Here is a 13,422-nt window from a genome sequence, read left to right on the forward strand (position 1 = left end):
AGAAGTCCTAAATTGGGATTTTTAAAGTAAAAATAAGTAAATAGATATTCATACTCATATATTAAATTTCATTTATCGAAATTTTGATACTATTTTGGCTTTGTGGATAACAAATGCTATAACGATCGATATAGATGATTAGGACTATTCAAAATTTAATAAATTAAACTATTCTATGTAACATTATTACATTAAATTATTGTATCTAGCTCCCTTTGGATAACCGCAGGTCCTGGCTCTATAAAAGGTGGAGTGAAGCATGGCCCCTACCATGGAAAATAGCATATATATGTATATATAATAGGTATGATGCTTACCAATTATATGTGCCAATTTATATGGAAAAATGACATTTTATATTTACTTTATATCAATTTATCAATCAATAATGTTATTGTTACATCAGTCCAGTAAATAACTTACAGTAAACAAGATATCTTCCACAGTTTGCATCTATACCGTGAGTAAGATCTACCTATATAAGAATATCTACGGACCACTAAACTTTCGCAAATAGCTTTAAAACTGTTTAACCGTAGTAATCTATGGTGGTGAATAATAATAATAATAATAATAAGAGAATTAAACATGACATGATAAGTAAATAAAAATAATAATAATAATAAAGATCAAAAAAGGTGGTCCTCCTTCTCCTCCTCCTCCTCCTCCATAATTTGGTGGTATTTGCACAACAAAAGCATGACATCTGAAGCGTAAAGCTTGTTCCCACTCCCAACCCCGGACCTTATATCTTTTTGTTGCCTTCTGTGCCCTGTGGCCCCTACCACTCCTCTCCCACGTGTCGCCCCCTCCCACCTTTAGGAATTCCACGTGTCGACCTTTCAACGCCCCTCATTCACTTCACGTCATCACACCCCCTTCCCATCCTCTCCATCTCACTCCCTTCTCCTCTTCAATCTCCTCCAATCCATGCGCTCCGTGGTTTCCATCAACGTGGTTAATTCCATAATTACTCATATCTACAATGACTAATCTGTCCCAATCTCGTGACGTGGCGAGATTCTACTCCTTGTAACCCTTTACTTGTACATGAAGGCTAACCGCAGTGGATTCCTTCTACCCCCCTACCGATCTGTGGCAATATGGACCACGCCAATTTAAAACAAAGGGCAATGCCACCTCCATACAACATTTTTGAGTTTTCCATCAGCCTCACTTTTTTTCTCTCTTTCCCTTTTCACACTCTGTTAAATTTTAACATGTCCTTCCATGAAAAACCCTCAAAACCCGAAGTGTAACTCGTTGTTATTCACAGCCAAGACTGCTAGGGGTTTCAATGGAGAGCACCGACTCATCCACTACGGGCTCGCAGCAGCACCAGCACCACCAGCCGAATCTGCCGCCGGGGTTTCGATTCCATCCGACCGACGAAGAGCTGGTGATTCACTACCTGAAGAAGAAAGCAACGTCTGCTCCTCTTCCCGTTGCCATCATCGCCGAAGTTGATCTTTCAAGTTCGATCCTTGGGAGCTTCCAGGTAAAATTAATTTAATAAAAATAATTAGATATATGCAAAGATTCCTTGAATGAAAATGACTTTTTTATTTTTTATTTTTTATTTTTTCTTTTGTGGGCAGCTAAAGCTACGTTTGGAGAGCAGGAATGGTATTTTTTCAGTCCAAGGGATCGGAAATATCCGAACGGAGCTCGGCCGAATCGGGCGGCGACGTCGGGGTATTGGAAAGCCACCGGAACTGATAAGCCCGTGTTGGCTTCTGGCGGTACTCAGAAAGTCGGTGTGAAGAAAGCGCTGGTTTTCTATGGAGGTAAACCCCCAAAAGGGATTAAAACCAATTGGATTATGCATGAATATCGGCTTGCAGAGACCAAAGTTTGTAATAAACCTCCTGGATTCGACTTGGGCAAGAAGAATTCTTTAAGGGTAAATTTTGTATTTTCTTTTTTTTATATATTAACTAAAAATTTCCAATTTCTAGACTATTGAAGGACAAAAACAAAACAAAACGAAACGTGACTTGTGGAAATCGAATTTGGTGTTTTTTTATTTATTTATTTTTTTTATCATTGTACAGCTTGATGATTGGGTATTATGTCGAATCTACAAGAAGAACAACGCGCATAGATCGATGGATCCTGAAAGGGAAGACTCCATGGATGATATGATGGGACCCATACCTCAATCGATAAGCATGGGCCCATGTCTACACCACCAGCACCAGCTCCAACACCACCACCATCATCATCAGAATTTAAAATTTCAACTTCCAAAGGCCGCGACAACAACAGCAACAGCAGCAGCAACAAGCAGCAGCTTCGGAGCACTGATCGAAAACGACCACAATTTCTTTGAAGGGATGTTGAACAATGATTCAACCATGTCTCAGCAGTTCGTATCATCTTCCACAACCTCAACACAACCACCACCACCAGAGCTTAATCCTAATAATAATAATTCTATCATCTCACCCACCAACAATACATTCTCTCTTAAAAGAGCGCTTCCACCAGGGTTGTACTGGAACGATGTTGATGAAGATGAAGCTGGACCATCGACGAGCAAAAGACTGCAATTTGATAACACTACCGATGGGAATAATGCTGTTTTAAGGTCATCCACTACCACGACGACGACGACAACGACGACGGATGGGAATGGGAATGGGAATGGAAATGGACCGACTTCCATTGCCGCTCTGCTTGGTCAGCTTCCGCAGACTCCACCGTTGCACCAGCAAGCAATGCTAGGCTCTTTGGGAGATGGGTTGTTTCGAGCTCCTCCTTATCAACTTCCTGGAATGAATTGGTATTCTTAGTTCGGAAATTTCTAAGAAAATTATTGATGGGTTTTTAATTTGTTGGCTGCTCTCATGTTTTATTATTTTATATATATATATATATATATAAATATATATATGTGCATGCTGCCTCTTAGGAGAAATATATAATTTGTATATTCATCAGAATTTGCTTCAGGTGGAAGGATTGCCACCCAAAAAAAAAGCCAGATGCTGTTATATACAATATTGGTGGGAAATTAATTAGTCTTGGATTAGTTTGAAAAGATTTGGATTGGGTATTGAACAGAGAGATTTTGGGTTTTGTTAGGAAATCAACCAAAAAAAAAAAAACACGTACATTTGGCCTCAAATATAATTTCGTTCTGTGTACGAGGCCATAGCAATATAAAATTTATTCATAATTTGTTGTTTTTGATGCAAAGAAGAGTTTCAAGACCAAGATGCTTTTCATTGTAGAAAAAATAAAACAGGTTAGTTATATTATTATTTATTATTTTGCTCTCTTTATATATATATATATATATATATTTATAGCTAGCTAACCAGCAACTAGGATGGAATACTTTAAATTTTGCATTCATAGATGATCTATCTTATATTGTAGAACTTTATTATCATTGCACATATAAATATATATACATATATCAATTAAAAGTGTAATATTATAATTGTTATGGTTTGTCTACATCATCTTGTCGTTGTTTATTGGATATGTATTATGCATGCTTTTTATTATTGGCACCAATTGCTCCCAAATTTGCTTGTTATGCTTGCATGAACCCTAGAAGGTAAGTGAATACTTTTTTTTTTTTTTTGAATTTTTATAACCCAATGGCGTTATCTTTTCAGCCGCCCCCCTGAATATGTGTGTGCATATATATAGTTACAAATATTTCCTTTCCTAATATATTTAATTACTATGATTTTCCAAGTGAAAATTTGAAAATATATAAAATAATCATATGTTTTAGATAGCTAGACGTAAGCCTCCAATGATGCATGACACTTGAAAACATGAATTCTACATACATATGTAGAGTCAGAGAATTTTGATAATTCAATTATTTAATTCCGTCTAATTTACAGATTGATTAATATATATATATATATATATGTACACGTATAAATCAGATCGGTATTTGAACATAAAAAATGAGACCAATGTTTGAGATGCCGTACTATATAATTATTGGTAGATAGATCATAAGCTCTCATTATCATATATTACTGTTATATTATTAAAAAATTTCTAGGCGCCATCAATTAGGAATGTATTCTGAATAATTGGGGAGAATATAAGTATGTCTATTATTATGAATTATGAATAAACCATGCGACCAAAACCTTTTAGTCACGTATAATTGTTATTTTCATCATCATCAGCATGATTAATTTAATTAATTATAATTTTGTTTTCCGCTTGTGACATGTCTGACATGAAAGCCTATCAATCTAAGCTCTCTGCGTAATTGTTAAATTTCCATAAAACATGCATATCTATACTAAAAGTTTTTCATAATCAATTAATATATAGAAAAATATGTAGTCTGCCTTCCATGCATTTGGTTCATGTAACTGGCTTTTCTCTTTTTGGTTCATAATTGATTTTACAAGAGAACCAAGCAATAAAAAACAATTACTTTTCGTAAAGTTTGTTTTTAGTTATATCCTTTTTTTATGCTAATCTAATTATCATTCTTCTTTTGTTTATAATATTCACCGACTAACATTCATTTGAGCATGTATTCGTAAAAGTCGGTCTTGGCACGTATGATTATTCTGTTTTAAGAATATGTCAAGATATAGGGGGGAAAAAAAATAATAAAAACAATTTCAATTCTATCTTTTTCTTACCTATTAATAACATTGATATTATATGTCGAAAAGAATCCAAGCTATATGCATTTTATCGAACATATTTTCTATTCTACTATGACAATGAAATTGGTGGCCTTAATTAATTATTATATCGCCTTTCGAGGTGAAAAACCAAGTCAATAAAAAAGAAAGAAAAGAAAAAAGACTTTGCAATAAAGTTTAAGGGGTTAAGATCTAGATAAACCTGAAATTAATATTTTCAAACTACCATCCAACCAGCAAGAGCTTGTCCGTATACATCTCTATCATTATAGTGACCCAAATAGTATCTATGAAGAAAAAGAACCTTCTGGGTTGTAAACAAGTCTCTTTACAAATGTATGTATTTATATATATATATATATATGATGAGAAAGCTAGCAAATCATGAATTTCAAATGGAAATTAAGCATATTTTTATTGTTTACTTTTACTAATGAGAGTGATCAAATTTAAACACTAAGATTGATTTAATCTTAAAAATAATATGGTTGATTTTATTTGGGAAAAAAAAAATATCTATCAGATATTTGAGTGTGGTTGTCATTGTCTTTGATTGGGGTGATAAGACTTATATATATATAGCTAAGTATATTCCACGGCCTTTGAGGTCACACAAGTTGACAACAAGAGGCTACCTCTCAATCTCAAATGGCTTTAAATTTCTTTTTTGCTGACTATATATGGGACCAGTCTTTTGCTATCATCTAAAGGAATCATTATCTTAAAACCACACAAATTAAATAGCCTTTTGATTACATTACTTTCCGAGGAAAGAGTACAAAACTACTTTACAAAATTTAGAATCATTACTGCTTATTTTTGGTATACACAATATTTTCCATCATCAAAATGCGCAATTATCTCCTTTGTGGATCATATATATTTATTTTTATTTTAATTTTTTTATTATATGCTTTCCAAAAGTCTATAGATACATACTTTCATATATATGTTGAAAATTTTAACAAATATCTTCACTTTATGAACTTGTTTTTGCGTAAATATTTTGTTCAAGTATATGGGTATTCCTACACGATTATACTTCTATAACACTGGCCAAAATATCTCTCTCTCTCTCTCTATATATATATGCTTCATACATGACTCATTTCCATTACTTTTTCTTTATAAACATACATGAATTAAAATATATATATATATATATATATTTTTTTTTTTTGTGAAAGGAAATTGAAGTTGAATTATATATATATATATATAGTGAAAAAAGAGTTTTGGTTGCTGAATTTAATGGTGTGGGGCACTTATTCGAAGCATAAATTACTTTTGTTGAAGCTTCTAACTGCTCAAAAGAAGATCTTTTGTGATGCTAGAAGGTGTAGAATAGGGGGTCCTTATTTTTCCATTATCATCAATGAAGTTATCCAAATAAAGGAGGGTTTTAATTGGTGAGTTGGTGTACAGCCAACTAAAATTCTGTACAAGATTTAGCCCCCTATAATTGATAGGGAAAATCAGGTAAGTGGCACAAAAGTCTTTTTAGGTAGTCTCTCTCTTTTATGGACTATATTAACATATGGTTAGTGGGCACAAGACCACTAATTTTATCTCTCTGTATGACCCACAAAATTGACAACTGCTTTGCTTTCTCGGCTGATCTTGGCATAATGCTATTTAGACCATCAGAAAAAGACATTATTCAGATAGGCCCATGTCGGTCAAGCCCATAATTAAAGCCTAATTTGTGTTGACTAAAGGGCTATTGTTAGGTTCTAGATTCTTCCAATTTTTTTATTTTTATTTATTTATTTTTTTTGGTTGAAAGAGGTTTCAGATTCTCTGTACTTTATAAAATAGAAAGCGACTGGAAAAATATAAATTAAAGAAAAAGGAATAGAGAGTATAAGCTTTTTTTGGATCAAAATTCTGAGGGTATGAAAATCACAGTGCTGGTCTAGTGTGTCAATTTTGAATAAAAAAAAAAAAAAAAAACTATAAAATTATGTTACTTTTCATTTTCATTTTGTTTTTTCTTTTTATCATTAGGTGATTTGAACTTAGAACTAAACAAGAAATTTAGATTTTTTTGATAATGTGATCTTTTTTGGGTTTATTAATTATATGTAATTTACCATCATCAGGTATTAGTCAGTAACAGTTATAATTTGATCAAAATTTTAAACAACTATAAACTAGAAGATTAAAAAAAAAAAAAAAAAAACTAAAACCAATACAATTTGAAGTTATAGTTAATTTGATATTTATGTTTTATTTTTCCATCTTAACTTTAGAGTTAAATTGGCTGTCTAAAAATTCTTTTTAATATTAACTACCATTGGAAGACTTGACGATTCAGATTCAACAGTGATTTTTATTGAAAATCTGTGCGTCTGTTCTCCTGTCTTCATTTTTCATATCTTTCTTCTATCCTTTCTACTTCTGTTACAAATAATTAGTTAAAAAAAATAAAAAATAAATAAAAGCAAAAACTAAAAACCAACGGCACCTATATTCAACTCTTTTTTTTTTCCTATTATCTTTGTTTCGCTTTTAGTAAAATTTCTGAAAAAGCATGTAAAAGTAGAAGAACTTCTTCTGCCCTGCCTGCTGTACTTAGGTTTATAAGTGATTGGATTTGACATAATTCTGAGAAAACATCCAATGGTGAATACATACGTAGAGAAAGAAAGAAACCATTAATTTAATTAATTAATTAATTAAATTTTTTTTTTTTTGGGCCAAAAAAAGAATAAAAAAAAGAAGGGGATGAGAAATGAGAAGTAGTAGTAGCGAGTGGGCCTAGTCAAATCTAGCGGCTGCAGGCAACAACAATAACAACAAACCAAGTCATTGAGTTGAAAGACCAAGTCCAGCTCTACAGAATTTGGTCACTGGGTTCAGGTCAAAGCACATCACTTCTGAATAATCTAGAAAAAGTCTTTGTGAGCCAAGTTTTAATAAATTCAAAGTCATTCACACTATATAATAAAAAGCTTTTTAGCCTATGAGAACCACCAACCCAGAAACTCAAACTCAACCCCCCACCCCCTACAAAACTAAAAGAAACAAACCACTTAGCATTTTCCAATCTCTCCCATCCTTCTTAAAGTCGTTTAACATTGAGAAAATATGCAGATAATGCCTCAGAAACAGGGCGGAGATCAACGGCCACTACAAGCTCCACGTGGTCTTAGGCATACTTATCGGACATCATCATCATCGTCATCGTTGTCATCTCCGAGGAGTCGAATGCAGTTGAAGAAGGCAGTTAGGCCTGCAGTTGCAAATAAGGAAATATTAAAGAGAGCTTTGACACCTCCCACCCGTCGCTTAAGCCTTCGCTGGTTGAATTTCCGCCCAACCCCCAGTCGTCTTTCTAACATGTCCACCGCTTAATTTCTCTTCTTTTTTTTTTTTTTAAAAAAATTTAAATGTAACTCATTTTCTTTCACATTTTTTTGAGTGAAACAAAATCTTAGCTCGATGGTTTTCACTCCTTATCGATTGGAGAGAAGGGCCTCTTCTTTGTACAATGTGGCGTTTGATGGAATGCAAATTATTATGTGTAATTTTTCTTCCTAATTTCCTTTGTTAATTATACGCGTTGTGGTTCGTGTTATGATTACCCAACATGGGCCTAGTAATTTGGGTCCCAGATAGATTTATGGACTCTAGCCCAATATACTAACCAACATCACCTGGTGCAGCAAATGTATTTCTTCATAAAATATTAAAATTAAGCTCTTCAAAAATTTGGAATCTCTTAATTTCTTTTTCCCATTTTGATCGGTACATTATCTTCTTTGCCACAGGGTGAAAGCTATATATAAAAATGAAGAGCAGAGGACTTGTGTAATTATGTTTGTGCAAATAATTATATGCAAAACAGGCAGTGCAGTACTTTCAGCAATAAATAAAGAAATAAAATTAAAAACTGTAGTACAAGTCAATATTTTGATGGAAAAATTTCATTTGAACCCTTTTCAATTTGATCCTATTTGCAATTACATCCGTATTTTTAGAAAATCATCGTTTACACTTCACTTGTCAATTTTTAGCAGTTAATTTTAACAATTAAAGATTTATATTTTCATTATATTATTTAATTATAAATATTTATTTTTAACCATCTTTTGATCTTTAAGAGCAAAAATAACTGAAAAAAAATAATAAATTGATCTATTTTAATAAGTATAGGAAAAAAAATTGATAAATAAATTTATTTTAATAAAATATAAAATTAAAGAAAAATTAATCATAATTTTTTTGAAATTTAAATATATTATAGCAAAACTAAAGAGGTTTAAATAAAACTTACTTATATTTTAATAGATAAAAACTTTCTGAGGCATAAAACTCCCAAGTTCTCAACTTTAATTCAACCAAGTCTTAAATCTTTTCTCATCTCCCTTTCCTAAGCCTCTTTAAAATATTACAACTTCCATTTTACAAGCTTGGAGCTGACATTTCTTTTAGCATTCACACTCTTAATACTTTATTAATGTGGCAAATAAGTCTCTCTCTCTCTCTCTCTCTCTCTCTCTCTCTCTTTTTGTTTTGAAACGTTAAATAAGTCACTCTGTTATCGATTTTTGTTTAATTCAATTTTAACAAATCTCGACACATAATTGTCGTATATATAATCGTAGATGGATTAGTCTTGGCACGGTGCCACCGAGTCCCTAACCGTTTCTGTTCCCGTTCATGTTTTGGAGGTTTTTTTATTTTATTTATTTTCAAAAGAAAACTTTATAAAATCCACTTAGGCAATGATGTGGTAATAATGTATAGGTATAAGGATTTCAAATTCAGCAAAAATTGGTAACAAATTAATGGTCTATTTGACATGTAGTATGGTGTAAAATTGTGTGATTGCACAAAAATACCAGTGTAACCGTGTAGCACTACATTAACACTTGACTCAAAAATGCAGATGTACGTGTTGAATGTTATAACCAAATATATAAATATTCTTGTCTAATCACTTACTTAGTATTTGAAGTTCGGAAGCAACTCTTTTAACAATAATCCTTAAGAAGTAATTAATGTTCTGAATTCTACAAAGGAGATGAATATAAATTTAATTTTAATGTTTGGACGTCTTTGTGTTTGACTCAAACCGTGCTGAAAATTGCATTCTTGTATTGGCAAATAATTATCTCAATAAAAATATGTCCAAGTAATTACATTGTTTTGCAAAGACAAATTTGCAAAACATAATACAAAAAATTGTCCCAAAATTCTAGAATGGTACGTATTATAAAAATATATTATGCAGCATATACAAAAAAAGAATTTCCACATTATCTATGAAATAATCCGATCTAGCTACTTAGGATGATATATTCAAAATGCAGGTAAAAGCATTACCATCAGGGGGAAAAAGAAAAAAGTAGTGAGAAAGGGTTTGTGGTGTGATCGAATTAACTTGCCAATTAGTATATATGCAGAGTAATGGTGGAGCCAGCCTTTCGGCAGACTGACAATATATATGATTTATTTTTTTCATTACACGAATCCGTGACAAAAAATAAAGTTGGGAATGTTTGGCTTATAGCCCTTGTTTTAATCTGTATTTGCCATAAAAGACACATATGAGATTTGGTTTGTATAATAATTTACCCAAAAAAAAAAAAAAAAAAGATATGGTTTGTGTTAAAATATGAATGTAGAAGAAGGTGTTAGGTCCCCTCCAATAAATACTGTTACATGCAATTATCAATTCTTTCTCATGTGGACCTTGCTGGCTTTATTTGAAATTCTGACTCAGTCTTGCTGCATATTAAATATCCTCAATTCTTAAACACCGGAATATGTTGTTATTCAATCAATGGTCGAACAAAAATTATCAAGAAAACAATGTTTTTAGTTTTGTTAAGGCCAAATTATCGCACCATGATGAGTTAATTAGTTTGTCTTGACTTTAACTTATATAATATTCTAAACAAAATTTGAACGAGTCAAATTTGGAACTCAGCTTTCACACCACCCAAAAAAAAAAAGGGAAATCGGTAATGACTAGGTCAGATTTGTATTCATCTACATGTATCGTTTTCCAAATTTTCAGAAAGTATACTTTGCCTAGGGAGAGTAATAATTAGTAATAGATATTAGAATTTGGAAAAGAAAAATAAAAGTTACTACTTTTTAATAATTTTTTTCTTTTTCAATTACTCCAGATTACAAATGTGATGAGAAAATTCTGAGTCCTAATTGAAATAGGAAATAGTCATTAATTTCTCAGAAAGATGTTTTATTTTATTTTATTTATTTATTTTGTGTGTGTGTGTGCGTGTGTCGAAAATGTTTTATTCAAATAATTGACCAAATAAAAAAATCCCAAAACTACAAAAGATATTGTACTTGAGGAAAGATATAGAATATTAATGTTTTTTAATAGAAACAAAGTCATGGGGTGAAGTACATTATACCCTTTTCTAATTTTTTATTTCTATTTTTTTATTTTTGGTAATGGGAGTACATCATACCTTGAAAACTAGATGATTATCGATTAAAATTATGTGAATTTCTTGGCTGTTTCTCTTTCATCCCCATAGATTTAGACACCTTCCCATTTTCAACTCTTGGAAGATTTCAGCAAAATGTACATGGATCTTACTTTATAATTTAAATATAAAAAATCATGTTACAAAAAAAAAAAAAAAATATATATATATATATATATATATATATATATATATATATATATATGACTAGAAAACAAAATAAAAAATAAAAAACAAATTTTTGTTATCTATATGTCTTCATTCAGAAACAAAGGAATTAAATTTCTCTTAACCTGGAAACAAGAATGAAGTTCTAATGGAGGACAAGAAAGTAAACATAATTGCTATTTCTTCAGTCTCTGCTCTTCTCATCCTCATCATCGTTGCTCGAATCAGTCTCAAACTTTCCAAAGCTTTTTTTCTCATTTGCGGGTCAGGTATTTCAGTCATAATTGCGGTTTTTGCATTCCTTGTAGTCAGAAATCGTTACAACCAGAGAAGAAAACTGTTAGAATCCAAATGGGTTTCAGAAGGTCGAGAGCTTCGGATTGAATACAGTTTCTTGCGAAAAGTCGCTGGAGTTCCTATAAAATTCCGATACAACGAGATAGAGGAAGCAACTGACAAGTTTCAGGCATTGCTTGGACAAGGGGCTTCAGCCTCTGTTTTCAAAGGCATACTGAGCGATGGAACTTCTGTGGCAGTGAAGAGGATCATCGGAGAGGAGCGCGGAGAGAAAGAGTTCAGATCGGAAGTTGCAGCCATTGCTAGCGTGCAGCATGTGAACCTTGTTCGACTTCTTGGGTATTGCTGTGTCCCTTCAGGTACTCGTTACCTTGTTTATGAATTCATCCCAAATGGTTCTTTGGATTCTTGGATTTTCCCCAGAAGGGATAGCCATCTTCGGAAGAATCAGCGATCCGGTTGCCTTTCTTGGGATTTAAGGTATAGGGTCGCCGTTGATGTTGCCAAAGCGCTTTGTTATCTGCACCATGATTGCCGCTCCAGGGTTCTGCATCTTGATGTCAAACCAGAAAATATTCTTCTCGATGAAAATTACAGAGCAATTGTGGGGGATTTTGGTCTTTCTAAACTAATGGGAAAAGATGAGAGTAGAATCGTGACGACGATACGGGGAACTAGAGGCTATCTAGCTCCTGAATGGCTTTTGGAACATGGAATTTCAGAGAAATCAGACGTATATAGCTATGGCATGGTTTTGTTAGAGATGATTGGCGGTAGGAGAAATGTAAGTTGCATAGAAAATGGAAACGAAAGGTCAACGTCGAAAAAGAAGAAGTGGCAATATTTTCCGAAGATTGTGAATGAGAAAATGAGGGAAGGGAAAATAATGGAAGTTGTTGATAATAGACTGGTTGACAATGGAGGTATTGATGAAAAGGAGGTAAAGAGATTGGTTTATGTAGCATTATGGTGTATACAAGAGAAGGCTAGGATGAGACCTAGTATGGGACTTGTGGTGGAGATGCTTGAAGGGCGTGTAGTAGTGGAAGAACCTCCGGATACTCAAATGATTGTTGTTGATTTACTGTCAATAGATGAAGATGCACCACCAGGAGACCATGGAAGACCAAGAGGAATCCTTGGTAATGCTTTAATTGGTCATCAAGTAGATTCCAGTGAAGCTTCTGCTTCAACATACTCTTTTGCAATGTCAGCACTATCCGGGAGATAGTAGCACATTTTTACTTTTTTATATTCATCATCAACATTTCAGAACTTGGGAAAGTTTTCCCTTGTGCCTATGATGTGAGTATCTTAGTTGTTTTGCTTTTTTGTTTAGCTAATTGTTCAGAAGATAAAGAAGAGTTTCGATTGATTATAAATTGTATGACAAATTTTGTTTTTTCTTGCGTTTCAGAATTGTTCTATATTTTATCTAATAACTGATAATCAACCAATATCAAGAATCGAATTGTAGTTACAACCCCATAACCCATTAATCTTAAAAGTGGGAAAGAAATTGGGATTGAAATTGTAGGCAATTGGGGGTGACCAAATTGAAAAATATATTTTGTATTATTGAATTTCTGTGATTCAATTGTTTCTATTTGTTAGCTTTTTATCTAGTTTTCAAAGGGAAGAATAGTAAAGCTTAAGCCTTTGGAAGACTTTTGAGTAGAATAATTAGGCTTTTAGATGCTCTTTTTGTAATGTACTATTGCAGAGAAATTTCAAGGTGGTAGGGTGACTTTGTATTAAGACCAAAAAGGAAAGAGTATGGCTTTCAAGACTTTGACTCTTCTTTTTTTTTAAAAAAAAAAAAAAAAAACATATAACCCTATAAAGAAGAA

The 13,422-nt window shown here is 32.6% G+C and overlaps 2 protein-coding genes across 2 annotated transcripts; both read left to right on the forward strand.

Annotated features, from left to right (window-relative positions):
- The first annotated feature begins 1,137 nt into the window (after positions 1-1,137).
- LOC107407155 (NAC transcription factor 56) lies at positions 1,138-3,273 on the forward strand. Its single transcript, XM_048465166.2, is given in 4 exon segments — positions 1,138-1,469; positions 1,472-1,498; positions 1,599-1,903; positions 2,055-3,273. Coding segments are annotated over 4 exon segments (1,245 nt in total). The 5' UTR covers positions 1,138-1,297; the 3' UTR covers positions 2,796-3,273.
- Positions 3,274-11,341: 8,068 nt separating this feature from the next.
- Positions 11,342-12,973, forward strand: LOC107407156 (probable receptor-like protein kinase At5g20050). Its single transcript, XM_016014387.4, has one exon. It carries the CDS (start codon positions 11,424-11,426, stop codon positions 12,801-12,803), a length of 1,380 nt encoding a protein of 459 aa, XP_015869873.1. The 5' UTR covers positions 11,342-11,423; the 3' UTR covers positions 12,804-12,973.
- Positions 12,974-13,422: the final 449 nt, after the last annotated feature.

The sequence above is a fragment of the Ziziphus jujuba genome, chromosome 11, assembly GCF_031755915.1.
Source record: "Ziziphus jujuba cultivar Dongzao chromosome 11, ASM3175591v1".
Taxonomy (NCBI): Eukaryota; Viridiplantae; Streptophyta; class Magnoliopsida; order Rosales; family Rhamnaceae; genus Ziziphus; species Ziziphus jujuba.